This window comes from Schistocerca nitens, chromosome 7 (assembly GCF_023898315.1).
Source record: "Schistocerca nitens isolate TAMUIC-IGC-003100 chromosome 7, iqSchNite1.1, whole genome shotgun sequence".
Taxonomy (NCBI): domain Eukaryota; kingdom Metazoa; phylum Arthropoda; class Insecta; order Orthoptera; family Acrididae; genus Schistocerca; species Schistocerca nitens.
In genome coordinates this window covers 363893209-363911217 of record NC_064620.1, presented here as the reverse complement: position 1 = coordinate 363911217, position 18009 = coordinate 363893209, and the positions used below count along the sequence as shown (strand labels likewise).

Sequence of the window (18009 nt, the reverse complement as noted above, 5' to 3'; positions counted from 1 at the left end):
ATAACACGTACAAATAGTAACCGAGTTTGGACATTATTCACAAAGAACATTGCTAGTCCTACTGGTAACGTAAGGCCCTAACGAAATGTAATGGAAGTGAACGAGGCAAGAATAATTGTTGGTACTGATCTATGATACCATTGGAGGAGGATACAATGAAAACGGGTTTCGCATCTAGTATACGATGTGCTGTGAATAAATTCACGCCCTCAACGTGGAAAGAGCTTCTTTAGAAGCTGACCAATTTCCCGTTTCTACAATTGTAATATGTAAGTGCAAATGTTTTCTAGAGGACCCGCTGCAATCGCTGTTGACGATTAAGATGCCGGATACCGTACCACCTGGATATGCCTCCACCCAGTTTCGAACCCTCGAGCTTCTGTATGCTAACCCCAAACTCTATCCACTGCACGTACTGTACAGCATAATGAAAATCTACTGACAGAGATAGTTACCTTACATATGGTTACAGTGTTGCCAGATTGCCACTCTTTAACGTCCTTTTTCTGCAGGATGAAATTTTGTGAGAGACATTTTTTTTTATCGCTGGCATGTGAGGAGTCGCGCTGAGAAGCCCGAGTGCGCGAAATTCGCTTCACCCTGTATAGCGAAAGAGCTTAGCTATTGTTGGATTGTGCTATTGGGGATAAAAAGTGGAATGATCACGTAGATATAGATGTAGATGGTTTCTGTCGAACAGCAGCGCATGATAGGTAGTACCTGCGTAAGGATGTTTGTGATAGGAAGGACAGGGAAAAGGGAGGTGAACATTATTCGTGTTGTGAAATTTCTCTTTATTTTAACGAACACACTAAGTTAGGTTTATTAAACATTTGTTGGAAAAACACCTTCAGTGGTACTGACTACTAAGAAACAGAATAATTTACAATCATAAAACTGTACCAGATTGATTAATAGCAAAGAGATAAAAAAAGCTGTAGTAGTGCAATAAAAGAGGTAATTCTTCCTCGGAAGACACTTTACAGTCCAATACTTCAGAAATAAGCACCTTATGAGAAAATTACTATGCCGCCGGATAGCGGAGGTGCGTAAGGAACACAAGAGAAATAACCAGACAAAACTGATGTTAAAATATTGCGTCCCAATGGGTGCAAAGAGTCAGTGAGAATCTTCATGAAATTAACAGATCTTAAGTCTTCTAGTGTTTGGCCAGTTCAAAAACCAACAGTGCATGCAAGGTGTAAGATTAGCAACTGTTCAGTTGGCCGAGCCGTACCTGCATAATCCGCAGTGGTTAGACACTGGACTCGCATTCGGGAGGACGACGGTTCAATCCCGCGTCCGGCCATCCTGGTTTAGGTTTTCCGTGATTTCCCTAAATCACTCCAGGCAAATGCCGGGATGGTTCCTCTGAAAGGGCACGGCCGAATTCCTTCCCTAATCCGATGAGACCGATGACCTCGCTGTCTGGTCTCCTTCCCCGAAACCAACCAACCAACCTGCATAAACAATCTGAGTAAATACATCTAGTAATTACTCAATCGCCAATTTAGCCGGTTAAACCTTCAACCTGAGCTAGAAATTAAAAGAATGAAAGGAGAGCTGCAGTAAGAACGCAATGATTAACACACTCAAGACCCACCAAAAGGAATACAAATGATAGCATAATTAAATAAAGAAATGCAGAATTTAGTACAGGAATTGGACCAGACCTCTGCTCGAGACCGAACGCCACCGCACGACAGTCAGACCTACAGTCTTACAAGTAAATAATTTTTCAATGAGGTAACTGAGTGAAATTAATGAAACTTGTAACGCAGCCAAAATGTAAACACTGTTCCTAACACAATTATCGAGCAGGAAGTTCGACTTCCAACCACAAATTGTTCCAAACTCGCGCCACGTGACGATGGGTAATAAGACAGTAAGAGAATAATTAAGTTTAAGAGGCCCGCCCTTACAAACAATGAAAGAAGCACAGTAAAATTTTGTAGTATAAACACTCAATAAGAAAATAGGTGAAATTGTGCGCTCCAGTAATGGTACATGCAGGACGTGGCACATGAAATGTACCCACTTAATAGAGTGTATAAATACACGGCGCCACAAATCCGACCCCTTTCAGTATCCAGCTAGGAAGTTGAGACCGAACTTCGCAAATAACACTCAAATCGGAGCTTTAAATGAAAAAGACTGCAGTTTTATAGGAACGCACACCCAACTTTCCTTCCTAGAGATAGAGGCGGGATCAATAACCAGCAGTCTGACATGGAACCGGACGTGAGCCTCGAACACACAACCAGAGAACCACCAGACTGAACGGTTACAGTACTGGTGCAGGAAATGGCAGTTGTAGCTATGGCTACTGCCGATGCGTGGCTTACTCGCATACGATAAACCAAATCGAAAGATAACCAGACATATCCGTACAACGGTCTAGGAAGCAGAGCGTGGAGCCGCCACATTACTTCACGGCGGTCGATCGCTGAAGCACACAACACGCTGCTTCCCTCGGTACACGCCCCACACGTCCAAAGGTTTGCAGACGGCGGCAGCCGAGGTTACACACCAGGAACCCGCCTGAGTGTCGCTTTCTGACATCGCTAACGTCCAGGGCTGGTGACTTAGCTGCTGAACTCATACTAGCCATCAACTGTCGGCACATTACTCGCCTCGCCGCAACGTTCCATCTCGGCCACCTCACCTCAAATGAAATGTTTCACCCTCATGGTCTCACTATCCTCACCTCCGATCTCCGCGCGAACCACGCCCTCCTAAGGCAAATATATTCTGTTACACTCCGTGGCGAGAAAATACACATTGATTCATTTAAACTGGCCACGTTTTGAGTATTTTCATTTAAAACGGATATTATGTGCAATATAATTTCTTGGTCTATAACAGAATTTATACTTTTATTCACGATCTCAGCAACAAAAGACAACAAAGAATCTAAGAATTTGTAACATGTTGCAGCCCTGTCAGCAATTGTGATAAATTTATATGTCAAAAATCTGCCGCAGTTGCGAAATGTTACTGATCTTTACCCATAGTTCCAACGGGAAATACAGAAGCGTCCGATCTTACCCGTCGGCTTTGACCCATGACGTCACAAATACCGCGGAAACGACCATAAACAACAATTCCAATATGGCGGATATAAAAACATCGAATACGTATTGTAAACACTGAAATACACAAGTTTCACAAAAAGCCTAATGACTGTAACGGGACAAGCGTGGGAAATGGGGGGTTTTTGGGTGGGGAGAAACTAAATATGTCGTTATGCGGTGGGGGGAGTCTGCAGTGCCCCCCCCATCCCCCCACAGGCTTCATTAGTGTCAAATCAATATTTTCGAATCATAGGCGGCCGCTGCCGCGGCCGCATTCCAAAAAAAAAACTCCCAACCTAACCTCAAGTGGGCTACGCTACAGATCAATATGTTCATCAAATTGCTTCATATTACGTATACATGTTCTTTAAACAAGAGTACATCAAACCATGTATTAGGTTTTCCGCGCCGTAATGACGTCACACACCACAACACGCTTACGTCACGGGTCAAAGCCGACGAGTAAGATCGGACCTTTCTGTTGACCCGTTCCAACGTAGCGTCCACGGCTAACCGACCGCTTTCCACGAAGTGGGGCCGGGGCTGTTCCTCAGCTAACTAATGTAGCTTGACATGGTACGACGGTACTTTAGCTTTTTATGTTTGACAGTGCCTTATGCTGACATGTATTAGTTTATTTTATGCTTCTGAAGAAGGCTAGATTACTCTAGTTGAAACCTGGGTAAAGACCAGTAAAATTTCGCAACTGAGGCGGATTTTTGACATAATAACAAGGAATAGTTCTTTCATGAAACAGGCAACTGTGTCACAAGTCATTTAATACGTCATACGAAACTACCCGTACATTAATTACAAACACTCATATGACCTTTTGCAAGAACAATAGGTCGTTTATATTAGTCGGAATTGTGGGTAGTAGTTCTATTATGAACGTCTTTAACTTCTAAGTGTTGACGGAAGCGAAAATGTGTTACACGAAACAAACGAAAGTCCGAGGATCCCCCTCAGTGGGTCTGCCCTAAAGCATCAGTGTCTGCGATGATCATAATGTATCTGTTCTCATAAATGTCTAATCTTGAGTTCAGAGTGCTCTACTCAAATGTAAAAATACTGAGGAATTATCAAATAATACCGTTCCATTGTTCATGTCTTAGAGACGGCTAAGTCAATGATGAAGCGACTGAAACAACTGCTCTGTTATAACAAACACAAATTCAGGAACAGTTTTTGTGAAACAGAACACACAATCTTCATACATAGTATCCTAACAGCCATGTTCAGAGGCAAGCAGAGGAATTGCATAAAATGAAACTTTCTATTTTCCTCGCAGAACAACTCAGTGGAAGTCTGACAATGCACCAGCTGAAAAGGTGCTGGAGATGAACTGAAACACGCCAAGAACATTGTCTATTCACAGAGGAGCGCAGACAGAGGTTAAATAAAACATAATCTTTGTGCAGTTCGTACTCTTAAATTGAAGGTGATTGAGCTTTATAGATTATTGAATCGTTTGAGAAAACGCAATTTTGTGCTTACTGAGATTAATTATGAAACAGTCCTCAGTAAGAGACGTATAATCTCTTTCCAAACCTATATTAGTAACGGAGATAACGGTATCGACTTCGTTTCCTTTGAAAGGGCACTGCCGATTTTCTTTCCCAGACCTTGAAACATTCCGAGCATGTGCTCCGTCTCTAATGACCTCGATGTCAACGGGACATGAAACCCTAATCTTCTTTCAGCTTAGCTTTTTGAAATTATACTTTAGTAATTTCTTCTGTTGGTACCGGCGTAAAAGAGACAAAATCAACGGCATTTGCTCTGAAAAATTCAGTTGCTAGTTTCGGAATACTTTAAATATTTAGAACATGAGATTTATCTGTTTTGAACAAAAAACTGATAGCTGGCTAGTGCGGAAGATTGTGTTGTTAGACAGAATTGCCTCGTGAGACCGATGGGGTGCTCCATCTTGAGGCAGTAAGAGAGTTTACTTACATAGGGAGAATAGTGGAGAAAATTTTTATATAAATCTGGTACTAATCACACTTGGCTAGATACGTTTGGACCGGCACTCTAACTGGAAGGTAAAGGACGTTGCATCTAAGGGGGATTAACCAGTAACTACTTTCTCCTCAAAGAACATTGACAGAAAGGTGCTCGTCAAAAATTGAATGTACTTGTAAAACTACGAAAATTGTCAAATAAGAATTCCGTGTCATGAGTTTAATATAAAAATAAACACTTACATTACAAATTACATCATAGAGAGCAAGATAAAAGCAATCACAAAAGAAACACTTCCGTAAAATTGCATTTCTCTCGTCAAGTGTTCGAAATGCCCATCGTTTACCGCAATACACATCTGTAGTCGTTGGTGCAACGATTCCTCGATAGACTGAAGAAATTCTTTCGATACAATTGAACGTCCTGCACGATGAAATGTTTTGAACTCTCTTGCGTCGTTGGAACTTGTAGATAGAGTTTTACTTCAGAGAAAAAGTCTTCTGGCATCCATTCACGCAAACACACAGGCCAACTGATAACGCCTTCACTTTCTATCGATAGATCAGGAAAGAGTGGGAAAGGCGTAGAGTAGCGAGGCAGACACCTATGTTGCTGAGACCGTAGACATCCATGTATTTTCAGATAGCAGGAAAACAGATAGTACTTCGATAAGAAATTGTATCTTATACCCGTTAAGGTTTCTTCAATGAAGTAACAACCTATCACGTACTCGCCAGTAATACCGCATCACACGTTCACACTCCACTACCTCGATATTCAGCCCGCATCAATCAGTCCGGATTCTTGGTTGACAAATAATGCGTATTTTTTGCATTCAGCTCTTTGTGATTATTAAAGGTAATTTCATCGATAGAAGTCTTTGAAGAAAAACCTTATTGTCCCTATGTCACATTAGAACAGAGCAGCAGAGCCCCATGCACCTTCGACTGTCGCGCTGGCGAATCTGATGCAGAAGATTTAGCTTCCTGTCACATTTTCATACATATTTCTTAATGGTGACTAATTCCTGACGAATATGTACATTTCGAAACCAACTGCGTCTTTCTCATGTGGTTGTGCAATAATTACAGTGCAATATATAAAAGTTTTGGTCTGTTCTTAGAATATACATTGGAAGCGTCTGTCCTTGGCACAAATGACTTAGTGCATTAGGTTATCTTAGCAAATGTGGTTGAGTATATTTGACGGGCGCCTTCGATGTTCGAACTGAAGGCTCCTGTTTGGCCTTCAACGGTATTTGTTGGGTTGAACGTCTTGTGACCCCTAGTGGCAACCCCTGCCGCGTAGACTACCTTTCAGTCACGTAATGTGACCGGGACTGCATATACGCCAGAAAAAACTAGTACGCAAGTATTCAGCAAAGGTCACCGTCGACAATGAAATATATATATCGTCACTCGTCTGGAGTAGCCAATAGGAAGGAGCTGCAGTACCACTCCACGCGATTACGGAAGTAGCATGTGTTTTTCACCAGGGTATTCGACGGAGTCATCCGGCGAGAGAGTCGTCGAGTTTGTCCACAGCAATAGCCGGTGCGCCTCGAATTGTCTTCCACAGTTTCAACAACAGGGTAGACACTGGATTGTGTAATTGGACTTAGTCGCCGACAGGACTATTACAGTATTCCATTATACATCGATCTTGAAGTCGATTATTTGTGTTTTTTTAGTAAGTGTGTGTCTTTAGAATCTTGTACTGTAAGCATTTCACTACTTGTGTTCTTACAACGCCTGATGTGAAATTGGAAAGAGTGGCTCCTGTGAATCTGTTGATGATATCCTTCTTGGAAAGGCCTGAACCACAAGATAAGTTGTAATGAGGTTGTCCGAAGCAGTGGATACACAGAAAAACTGGTGTATTAAGTCAGCTGTGCTAAGGAGAGACGTTTAGAATGTATACTGTAAGAACATAACAAAACTTTTATAGAGTACACTGGATTTACTTCACATTCAAATTATAAAACTGGAGAAATACATGTTACAGTCTGCGTTGTCTTACAATACATGTATTCACCGCCTGTTTGGATCATGGACCATCACCAAACTGGAAAAATATCTACTACAAGAAATTCACATGGCATACATGCTATTTCACCAGGAAAGTATACGCCATTACAAATCCGAAAACGTAGCAAAACTGATACATAACTCGTAATACAGGCCCGACCAGTTATTATCCTTGTGCTGAGAACAGGCAAATATATTTTTTGTAGTTCATATATCCGTGTATCCTTTGTGATGTGTTACTGAATATTTTTTGCTGGAAATTAAAGTCAGTCGTGACAGTATTGAAGTAGTGCATGTGATACACAACGAATTGTTACTGCCACGTCATTTTACTGTAAATGGGTGTTCGGCATTCTATGTGTTTTAATTTGCTTTTAATTCCTTCCGTGTAGAGGAAGCTGATGTTTGCACATAGTGCACATACACTCCCGTTTTCTGTCGCAAATTCGGTATGCAGTATCAGTACTATAACACAATGTTTATACATAATTTAAAGTGCAATCTCGTGTGGAAGCTATCAGAATTGTATATTTGATGTTCATTTGACCTTTACGCACTCAAAAAAAAAGTGTCACAAAGGAATTACCCTAATGAGACGGAAATCGGTAAATGTGATATAAAACCTGGATTATTTATTCATAAATAAAGAGCTTCACAAATTGAGTATGGCAATAACGTGTTGGTCCACCTCTGCCCTTATGAAAGCAGTCATTCGGTTCGGCGTTGATTGACAGAGTTGTTGGATATCCTCTTGAAGACTATCGTGCCAGATTCTGTCCAAACGGGCTGCTTGGGGGGCCCTGCTGATAATGCTGCAAACCTTCTCAATTAGAGAGAGATTCGGCGACCTTTCTGGCTAAGTTAAGGTTTGGAAAGCACGAAGAAAAACAATAGAAGCTCTAGCAGTGTGCAACCGAGCATTATCTTTCAAAAATGTTAGTGTCAAATGCCGTGCCATGAAGAGCAAAAAAACAAGGCGTAGAATATTGTCGACGTACTGCTGTGCTGTAAAGATGCCACGGATGACAACAGAGAGGTCCTGCCATGAAATGAAATGCCACCCCAGACATCACTATTGTCTGTCTGGCCTTATGGTGGCGACAGTCAGGTTGGTATCCCACCACCGTTTGGGGCGTCTCCAGACATGGCTTCACCGCTCGTCGGAACTCAGTTCAAAGCAGCTCCCACCAATGAAGACAATTATACTCCATTCAATGAGATTCCCGACCGAAGACCTGTCTAGAGACGCCTCGGGCAGCGGTGGGATAGCAAGCTGACTCATACAGTCAGACAGCCAGGAGTGATAGTCTGGGGGGCCACATCATTTCATAGCAGGACCCCTTCGGCTGTCATCCACGGTACACTTACAGCACAGCTGTACGTCTGTGATATTCTACTCCGTTTTGTTCTTCAGTGCAAGCCATCCTGGGCTTACATTTCAGCGAGATAATGCCCGCTCACACACGGTGAGAGTTATCACTGCTTTTTCCTTTCATGCTTGCCAAACCCTATCTTATCCAGCAAGGTCCTTGGATCTCTCTCCAGCTGAGAACGTTAGGAGCACTATGGACAGGGCCCTCCTACAAGCTCGGGATTTTGACGATCTGATGTGTCAGTTGGACAGAATTTGGTACGATATCCCTCAGAAGGACATCCAAAAACTCTGTCAATGAACGCCAAGCCGAACAATTGCTTGCATAAGGGTCAGAGGTACACCGACGCGTTTTTCACTTGCTCAATTTGTGAAGGTCTTTCTCTTGAGTAAATAATCCAATTTTTCTGAAGTTGAAATTATTTGTTTGTTTGTACATGTGCATCACGTCCAATTCGGATAATTACTTCGTGCGATGTCGTTTCTTTCTTTTTTTTTTGCCTTAGGATGTATATTTTTAGTTTACTTTTTTATATTTTTCCAAGTTTCGTCCTGTGTGCAGAGGGACTACGTTTCACTGCAGAGTCGTGGCTAAGCTTGGTTGGTCCGGTATCGGTTACCACTGGATATCGCCACCAACACATGCCTCGCTTACGTGCTTACCATTCTCAGAGCCAGTACCGCTGACGGGGTGACGCTTAAGTGAAATGTCACTGAGGGGGGTACGCTTCCAACATACCCTCCACCAACCAATCAGAGAGCTGTAAATGGTCACGTGGGAGCCGCAGATCGGACTGGCAAGAGAGGGCCGGGCCGACCTGGCGCTCTCCTGTCAGCCAACTTTCGACCCGTTCAGACGTGCTTTCCCATTCCACTCTCAGGAAATAGGCACCGCTTGTGTCCTTTGTAGGTAGACCTCTGGACTGAACAGCAGCCAGTTTTTGGAAAGTTGTTCCACTGTTCTGTTTCATCAATTTCCTTAATATTATGCATTCCCGGGTACCCAAACCCTGCAGTCGCTTTGCCCTTGTCAAGTCCTGAACACATACACACACACAAAAAAGAAAAACAAAAACGGACTGCGAATACCGTGTAATATCACCTTTATCATGATAACAGGCGAGGAAGAGAATCCATAAGGTTCTGCAGAAGTGGCATATTCAGCTGAGGCCGTTTATTGACAACTATATCCCGTAGAGTTAAAACATTCTGGGGATGTTGACTGCTACATTGCACCCACCGTCCCAAAGGGCATTCAACAAGTAATGAAACCATTTTTTTCTGAAAGCAGTTTGGTTTTTATTCAGGCTTTGAATAGACCACATTATTCCCTGCTATTTTGATTACGAAACCCTATTTTTCATCATAATCTCCATTCAATGCGACTGCCTTACGCCACCTTACTGGGAAGGCCTGTATGCCCCCGCATGATACCACTTTACTGGTCTACGTCGGAGCCAATGTCTTGCTGCACCAATAACGTCACCATCATCCACGGACTGCTTCCCGCAGAGTGCATCCTTCATTGGGCCAAAGAGAACGAAGTCGTAAGGTGCGAGATCTAGGCTGTACCGAGGATGAAGAACAGTCCAGTGAGCCTCGCTTGGGTCCGCAGACTCGTGTGAGGCCTTGCGTTGTCATGGACAAGGCGTAGTTCGTTTGCATTTTTGTGGCGACGAACACGTTTGTTTGTTCAATTTACTGACGGTAGCACACTACACTTCAAAGTTGATCTTTGCCTCGTGAGGGAGAACACCAAAACTACCAACAGAGACGTCCAGTTGAGCGGGACTGGTTTGCGTGACCTTGCTGCGATGATGACAGAGCCTCGTCCAACGACTGACTGTGCTTTCGTTTACTGCCAGGTCTCCGTATACGCTCTGCAAGCGTCTATGGATATATTCGCTGCTCTGGTTTTCCGCCAAAATTCAGTGACAGCTTTCAGCTCTCTGCTTGGACCACACCGCCGTTACAGATGCCGTGTTGAAGGCTTCGTATAGCGCCGCCACCTATCGGAACTTAACGAAACTATAAGGACTGAAGCGGGAATACAACAAATTCCACATTTTTTTCAACCGAAACTGAACGAGGAAAAAAAGTAGCCACTGACATATACCATAGGATCAACGTCGTCTGATTGAGCAAGAGAGTCGAGTTGTGAAAGGATCGTTGAGTGTTCGTCAAGCCAGGAACACATTGCAGTCCTGTGGACACGGCTGTGGTCATCTTGGAAGATGCGAAATTCCACAGCATACACACCACGAAAATACAGAAGGAAGGACAAAAATTGGTTACGGAGATGTTGAAATAAATATTGAGGTCCGTGCGAAAGGTAACCAAATCACAATATGAAAAATACCCCCCATACTTCATGGAACCACACACTACAGGTTAAAAGCCTCGTTGTAACGACGATCCCCTCGTTAGATTGCATCATTCTAAAACAGTTTAAATCGCTTCTCATCGGACCCCACCACACCTTCCAATCAGCTGCTATGCAGTTTCTATGTAGTTGGGTGTTTGGCCGGTTGAAGACGTGCAGCTTTACGTGCCTCTACGAGAAATGGCTTTTGGCGAGGTACCCTGTTCCAAATGCTCATTGGATGCCGCTTCCTTCTCAATATTTGCTTGCAGACTGTATGAGGTGGACATGCATGTACTAGCAGCAGCAATTCGTATCCTGTCTGAAATCGATATCATAGACAACGCCTGACACTTGTTTCCTGCCATTGCTGGTGGTACATCATTCATAGTGGAACGTCAGACAGTCTGTGCTGATAACGCAAACATCAGGGATCTATGGAATGGTCACGAGCATGTGCATGCACGATAGCTCCATTATGCCATAATGTCCTGCCTTAATGTCGGCGCATCTTACTGACCGGATTACATAAAACGGACTGGCAGATACGAACCACTTCACTGCCACGAGCGTCACGTGACAGACGAGTACCAGTTCGGTGCCAATCACAGCACTCCAAATTCATCAGAGTTCCCTTTGTCCCTATCCTAGTCAGGTGTTACCAAACGAAATAAACCGAAAGTCGTGAAGCGAATTAGCTTTGACCTTTCCTTAGGACGGGTGATCTTGATATTTAAATGAACTGTAGAGTTCGCAGTCTTCGTCACATTTTAATTTGGTTTGTTAGCCAACATCACACCGTAAAAATTCATCGATATAGGGCAAACGTAAAGTAAGCGTACGCTGTGGCTATAAAGCGGAAACAAGTTGTCCGCCAAAATAAACTAGAGTGTGAATTCTTCAGACTGCTATATAATTAGTTTGCAAAACAGAAAAAGTAACAGAACAGACGCAGTTACAGTGTTTTCCATCTTTCAACAGTATATCTTTAATTGCGAATGTCAGTTTGAACAGATACCTGTGTTACTATATTATTATCGGTAAGGGACGCTGGATAAACGATTCATTATGCTATCCGGAAATGTCATGAGCCTCCGAGAACTATTTACAGGCTCCGTTACTTCTTAATAATTTCGTTTAAGTTTAGTAGGTAGGATTTCCCCGTTATTGGTGTGCGCGCAGTGTTTAGACATTGCTGATAAAAGAATTGAGAAGCAGATTGACAAGGCGATTCCCGACATGTCACGTAGAGTCAACCTCAGTGAACGACAGCTGAAAGGGGAGGAACAGTCCTTCAAAAAGGAGGGAATTTCGCTATCATCCAGAGAACTATACCTATGTTAATACCGAAGCGGCCGTTTGGACACTTCCTTGCGAAAGACCCGAGGATATATGCAGTAAAAACGCCATGTTACTGCGCCGAACAAAACCACCAGCTAGCTTTCTTAAGAAGAAACAGCTACAAGATATTAAAGTCTTAACGCCAACAAGAGCATGTTGGTACTGCCTCCCAATAACAGGAATGCGACAGTCGTAATGAAGACCAAAGAGTATGTGCAGGGGATCTTGGACCTGTTAGATCCGACGACGTAACAAAAACTAATCGCAGATCCGACGCAGTGGATCACATGTAATACGAATCGATTAATTAAGACGTCTTCTCTTTCGGCGGACTTACAGCAGCCCTTCCACCACGGCTGTATGTATTTCTGAAACTCCATAAGAAAAATGCCCATTAAGACCGATTGTCAGCGCGCTTGGCTCAGCGACGTATGAACTGGTGAAATACTTAGCGTCTCTGCTCCAGCAGTACATGGGAAAGACTGACACATACGTAAAGGATTCAGGATATTTCAAAAAATGATTGAAATGGCTCTGATCACTATGGGACTTAACATCTGTGGTCATCAGTCCCCTAGAACTTAGAACTACTCGTACTTAAACCTAACTAACCTAAGGACATCGCACACATCCATGCCCGAGGCAGGATTCGAACCTCCGACCGTAGCGGTCACGCGGTTCCAGACTGAAGCACCTAGAGCCGCACGGCCACACCGGCCGGCAGGATATTTCATTGAGAAGCTGAGGAAACTATAAGTTGGATCGACGACATCCTGGTCAGGTTTGATGCTGTTTCTTTGTTTACCAAAGGGCCAGTCAGTCATTTTCTGGAGTACATCGGTTCCATTTTCCCGTGATGCAACACTAAACTCTTTCACGCACGTCTCACCATGAGCTGTTTCATGTGGAATGGTAACTTCTATGGATAGCTGAAAGGCGTCGTTACGGGTAGTCAACTTAGACAAGTGGTGGCCACCTTCTTCATGGAACACTTCGAAGCACAGACGCTGGTTTTGACACCTTGTAAACCTAAGGTGCGATGTAGATACATCGACAACAGTTTCGCTGTGTGGAGCCATGGCGAGGAACAGTTCGGTGACTTCCCGAAACACCTGAACAGTCTCCACGCCTACATAAAATTTACCATGGGGTTAGAGAAGGACCAACAACTACCCTTTCTGGATGTGCTGGTCACGTGGGATGGTGAGAACTTGGGACACACCGTGTATCGAAAACCGGCACACATGGACCGATAGCTCCATAAACTGTCAAATCACTACCCGATGCAGAAAGAAGGCGTGATGCGACACCTGTAGAGCGTTCTGAGGAGCAATAGGTACTCCGCAAGTTACAGAAGAAGTATCACAGAATCAAGTATTCGGTGCACTGACACATCGGAAAAAGAAATGTTGGGACGTCCTTGCTGTCATAGATTCCCGGAATAACGGACAGAATAGGCAGCATACCGCGCAAACTCGACTAAAAGACTATTTACAAACCGACAAAGAAGATCAAAGAGCCTCTCAGATCGACGAAGGAGAAAAGGAACCCACTTGCAATGTCAGCAATATGCCGCATATCATGTACATATGGAGACGTCTGTGTTGGAAAGACGATCAGTGAACACTAGGACCACCGAACATAAGCGGCATTATAGGTAGGAGCAGGTGGAGAAATAGTCCGTGGCAGAGCATATAGTAAATTTCGCGGACACGGAAGTTCATGACGTAGAGAATAACTGTCGCCCCTTCTTGTTGAGAAAAGCTATAGGAATACACGGATATGACAATAGCTTCAACAGAAAAGAAGAAAGCCTTAAGGTGAACGGTTCCTGGATTCGTATGCTGCAACGAACTACCGGTGCAGATAGCAAGGGGGGAATGGCTGCGGTAATGACCACGGAGAAGCCATTGGACCTTGGAGCGCCAGGTCCATATCATCTGCGACGGCGATCTCGACTCCAGTCCACCACCAGCAATGGAGGGTGAAGGTTTGATAATTCCAGCAACTCGTGCTGGCGAAACGTCAAAGAAAAATCATCAGACAAACGTCGGACGAAGAACCTGAGACACAAGCCAACGCGCCATTTGTCAACAAGTGGCCTCGAAAGCCTTAACAAGTCTGAATTTGTAAAATGGCTGATGTGGTAAACTAAAAATCCTTACAGCAAGTACATAACATATAAATAAGGAAAACTCAAAGGAAATCGCTTGCGCTAGCCTCAATGAAAACCACTTAGGATGTAATGATAGGCATCTGTGGGGAATAGCACTCGTCAACAGACAGAATGTGTGGGGAAGAAAGGAGATTGGATGTCCAAGGGTATCCTCGGTGAAAGAGAGGCTCGCACGTTGGTGTTCAGAAGACACACACAGCAGTCACCCGTAGGTGCGCACCGGCTCCTCGGCAGGCTGATCACGTGACCACTTACGCGTGCTGTTTTAGCCGGCTGATGGTCATCCTACACTCAGAAGTGTCTTAGCTGACCTCCAACCTGACATTCCTCTACTGCCAGCGACAATCAGACCAGCGGAAGCTCCTTTCTGGCACTCTTCCGCTACTCCTAAGCAGCAGCGGAAATGCAGAACATACTTTCAGTCAGTGGCTAAACTATACTGCAGTTACGTAAAGGAATAAACAAAACTTATAACAACTAATGTAAAATCTTAGCCTGTAATTTGCAACCCAACGCCTGTCTGTCCAATACAGTTTGTTCACTGATGCGTCTTCTGGCTTGTCTGATGCAGTTCGCCACGATTTCTTCTCCGATGCCTCTCTTCACCTCAGAGTAGCAATGACATCCAACGCCCTCAGTTATTCGATTCATATATTTCAGCCCCTGTTTTCCCCTGTAACTTTTGCCGTGGATCCCTCTATTAACGTGGAAGACTTTACTGATGTCTTATGATATGTCCTATCATCCTGTCTTATAGAAGGAGAACTTACAGGGGTGTGGGATGATCAAACTATAAATTATAAAAAAGACAAGTAAATTGTATAAACTTACTCAGTAATCATAATTAAAAATAATCTATGTCCTATAATCCTATGGAAATGTAAAGTAATGAAATATATTAAGTTGAACAGTATTCAGTAAGCTAGTAGTAGAGTGAGAATAAAATATGCTCTACCATTATAGACCACCTACGTGATGTTATTTTCAGTCTATTGCAACATGTGAAGCATAGAACAATTGAGGAACGGATATCTAATAAAATACTTATTTTTTCTCTTTCTTTACAGATTGTGAATATGTCTTACTCTTACTTCGCCATTCTTCGTAACTTTAAGGACGACTAGAAACGACAGACGACACTCTTCTTTAATCAGGACAACACCGGACTTTACAGCCTTCGATCATTTCCGTTTGAACGTATTGTACTAAGAATAATTATGTGCCAGCTTCAATATTGTGTACTGTGCATATACTGTACACTTTACGGCGTCGCTTGTCCATAACAGAACGACACAATAAAAAATGAAGAAAGATACAGGTTTTCGCTGCACGTCTACATTTTTGTACTAAAAATTATTAAGACTGAACTGCAAGATGGACGTCGGAGGTAGGTAATGAGTTAAAAATATAGGCTGCTTGCATAATAGAAACTGGACGGCTACCGGGCTGGGAAGTACCCGAATCGTTCTGAGCTAGTAAATAAAATAGGTAAAAATGAAGGTCAGTCTGTGTGAAGAAAGAGCATCCTAGCAATATTGATAAATTGGTCTCACTCTACTTATAAAACATGTTACTGATAAATGCAAGGTTTGCAGGTGATGCTCCCAGCAAGAAATGTATCTTCATGGAACGTTGTAATGCATTTCTCGGCGATGACAGTCATTACGATAAACAGTTACCCTAAACCTATGTTTCTCAAACTATTTTCCTTTACAGTACACCATAGTACGTTTCAGACTTTCAGACATCCCTATAGGTGATTTTTTTCCCCTAGATACAAAAAGGTAAACATATGAAGTACAAAGATTATTTTTTTATTATTGTGCATGTAATCACGCATAATGATGAGAGAATTATTTCAAATTGGGCTACTCCAAGAACGATACGACGATAAAGCTTTTACGTTCTATATATTTTATCTGCAGAAGTTTAGAAGACATTAAAAAATCTCAGGACACTCCAAAGAATCGCGACACGCCTGTTGAGAAACACTATACTAAAAAGTACGTTACGAATTAAAGATAATCGACTTTTTGCAGAACACAATCTTTCTATTTTTTAAATACTCAGAACATGTTTCACCATAGTTCTGGCATCCTCTATAGATTTTTCCTGTTATCGTTGCTGCAACGCATACATACAAATTCTATGTGGGTTAGGAATATACTACATCGAATTTTGTTGTTGTTTAAATTAAGACATGTACTTCATCTTTTGTTACACTATGTGTGGTTTCTGGATACCAACAAAAGTCAGCCACAAGTGTAAATTAAAACACCATGTCGTCTACTACACAGGGATGTTAGCGCAACGACTGTACTGAATTTTTGTTTAGAACACAACCTTTATATTATGTATTTTGCTAAAATGGTGGCATATACCTCTTTTTACACTTATCGTTGTTCTATTTCACTAGTCATGAGCTATACTTGATTTTTATATGCTTCCTAGGTAAGTTTTTGTTGTTGCGTTTCACTCAAAATGACATGCGGACGTCGGTAAATATTTTGTGAGGCTTTGGTATTGATAACTATTTGGTATAGTTGCTTATTTTAATAACGTTTACTTAAGTTTTTCCCTGATCATTGGTGAACATGTATTATATACAGATATAATGTCATGTTTCTGTCGCTTATACACGTTCCCTTTCACAATTTACATTTTCAGATGCGCTCTTAACTATCTTGTTTTCTATTACCTGTCACGAAGTTCGAAGGTATTCTGGTGTGCTTTCGTTGTGTGTGTGTGTGTCTGAGAGAGAGAGAGAGAGAGAGAGAGAGAGTCAGAGAGAGAAAGGGGGGCGGGAGAGAGAAGAGCTTTATGCTTTATTGTGTGTTGTTTGATAGTTGGCTTAGAGTGTAGAATAATGCTTTTTGCAGATTAATGTTAGACTTTTTCGTCTTCTGTGATAGCTTTTTCTCCTTTTGTTAATGTGTGTTTTAAGCTCTGGAGGTCTGAGGGTGTCTGCAAATGTTGAGTGTTTGTTTTCGCTTATCAGTGCCCTTAAATGTTTCGAGCGTCTTATTCTCAAAATTCTACATATCTGTCCAACATATACTGAATCACAATCTTCGCAGGTTATCTACTATATACCTGACCTGCTGCATTTATCTGTGGTGAAGTTGGGTAATTTCAGTCTTTTCTGTAACATGTATGCTTGTTCTGTATGCCACACGCAATCCTTGTTTTCTCACAATATTTCTTATTCTGCATGTTACGTTACGGTAAATGTCAGTTTGTGTCATGTTTTCCTGTTGTTTATGGTTTCGTCATCTTACGTGCTTTTGTGTGTTGTTGCGGCCATTACTGATGTGTTGTACTGTCGTAGTGGCATGTGTGATTGGTGCCAGTGTTTATATTTCTTGGTGGCACAGAAAAAGACTTCCAGATGTACCACATGTTGCCAATAGAAGAAAATAACCAAATCCAAAAACTTATCATAAGGGTCAAAAATGTCATTACTGATGAAACAGTGCTCTGCCTCAAATCATTACTCTAAGTGAACTGTCAAAGGACAGACAATAAAGCTCTCTCACACATGCACACACACTAACACACACATACACAAACAAAAGGGAAACGTACAGGCACAAATTCAAATTTCACTGAAGCCGATCGAAAAAAAAACAACGAAACAAACGACTGTCGAGAGTGTACATGGAACGTCAATTTGGTGGTGAAATGTGGCTCTG

General features: G+C 42.5%; 1 protein-coding gene across 1 annotated transcript in view; it reads left to right on the top strand.

Annotated features, from left to right (window-relative positions):
- Nucleotides 1-15441, top strand: part of LOC126195641 (uncharacterized) — an 84115-nt gene extending 68674 nt beyond the window's left edge. Inside the window, exon 3 of the mRNA XM_049934266.1 lies at nucleotides 15385-15441. Within this exon, the coding sequence (XP_049790223.1) occupies nucleotides 15385-15441 (57 nt within the window). The remainder of the gene's footprint in view (nucleotides 1-15384) is intronic.
- Nucleotides 15442-18009: the final 2568 nt, after the last annotated feature.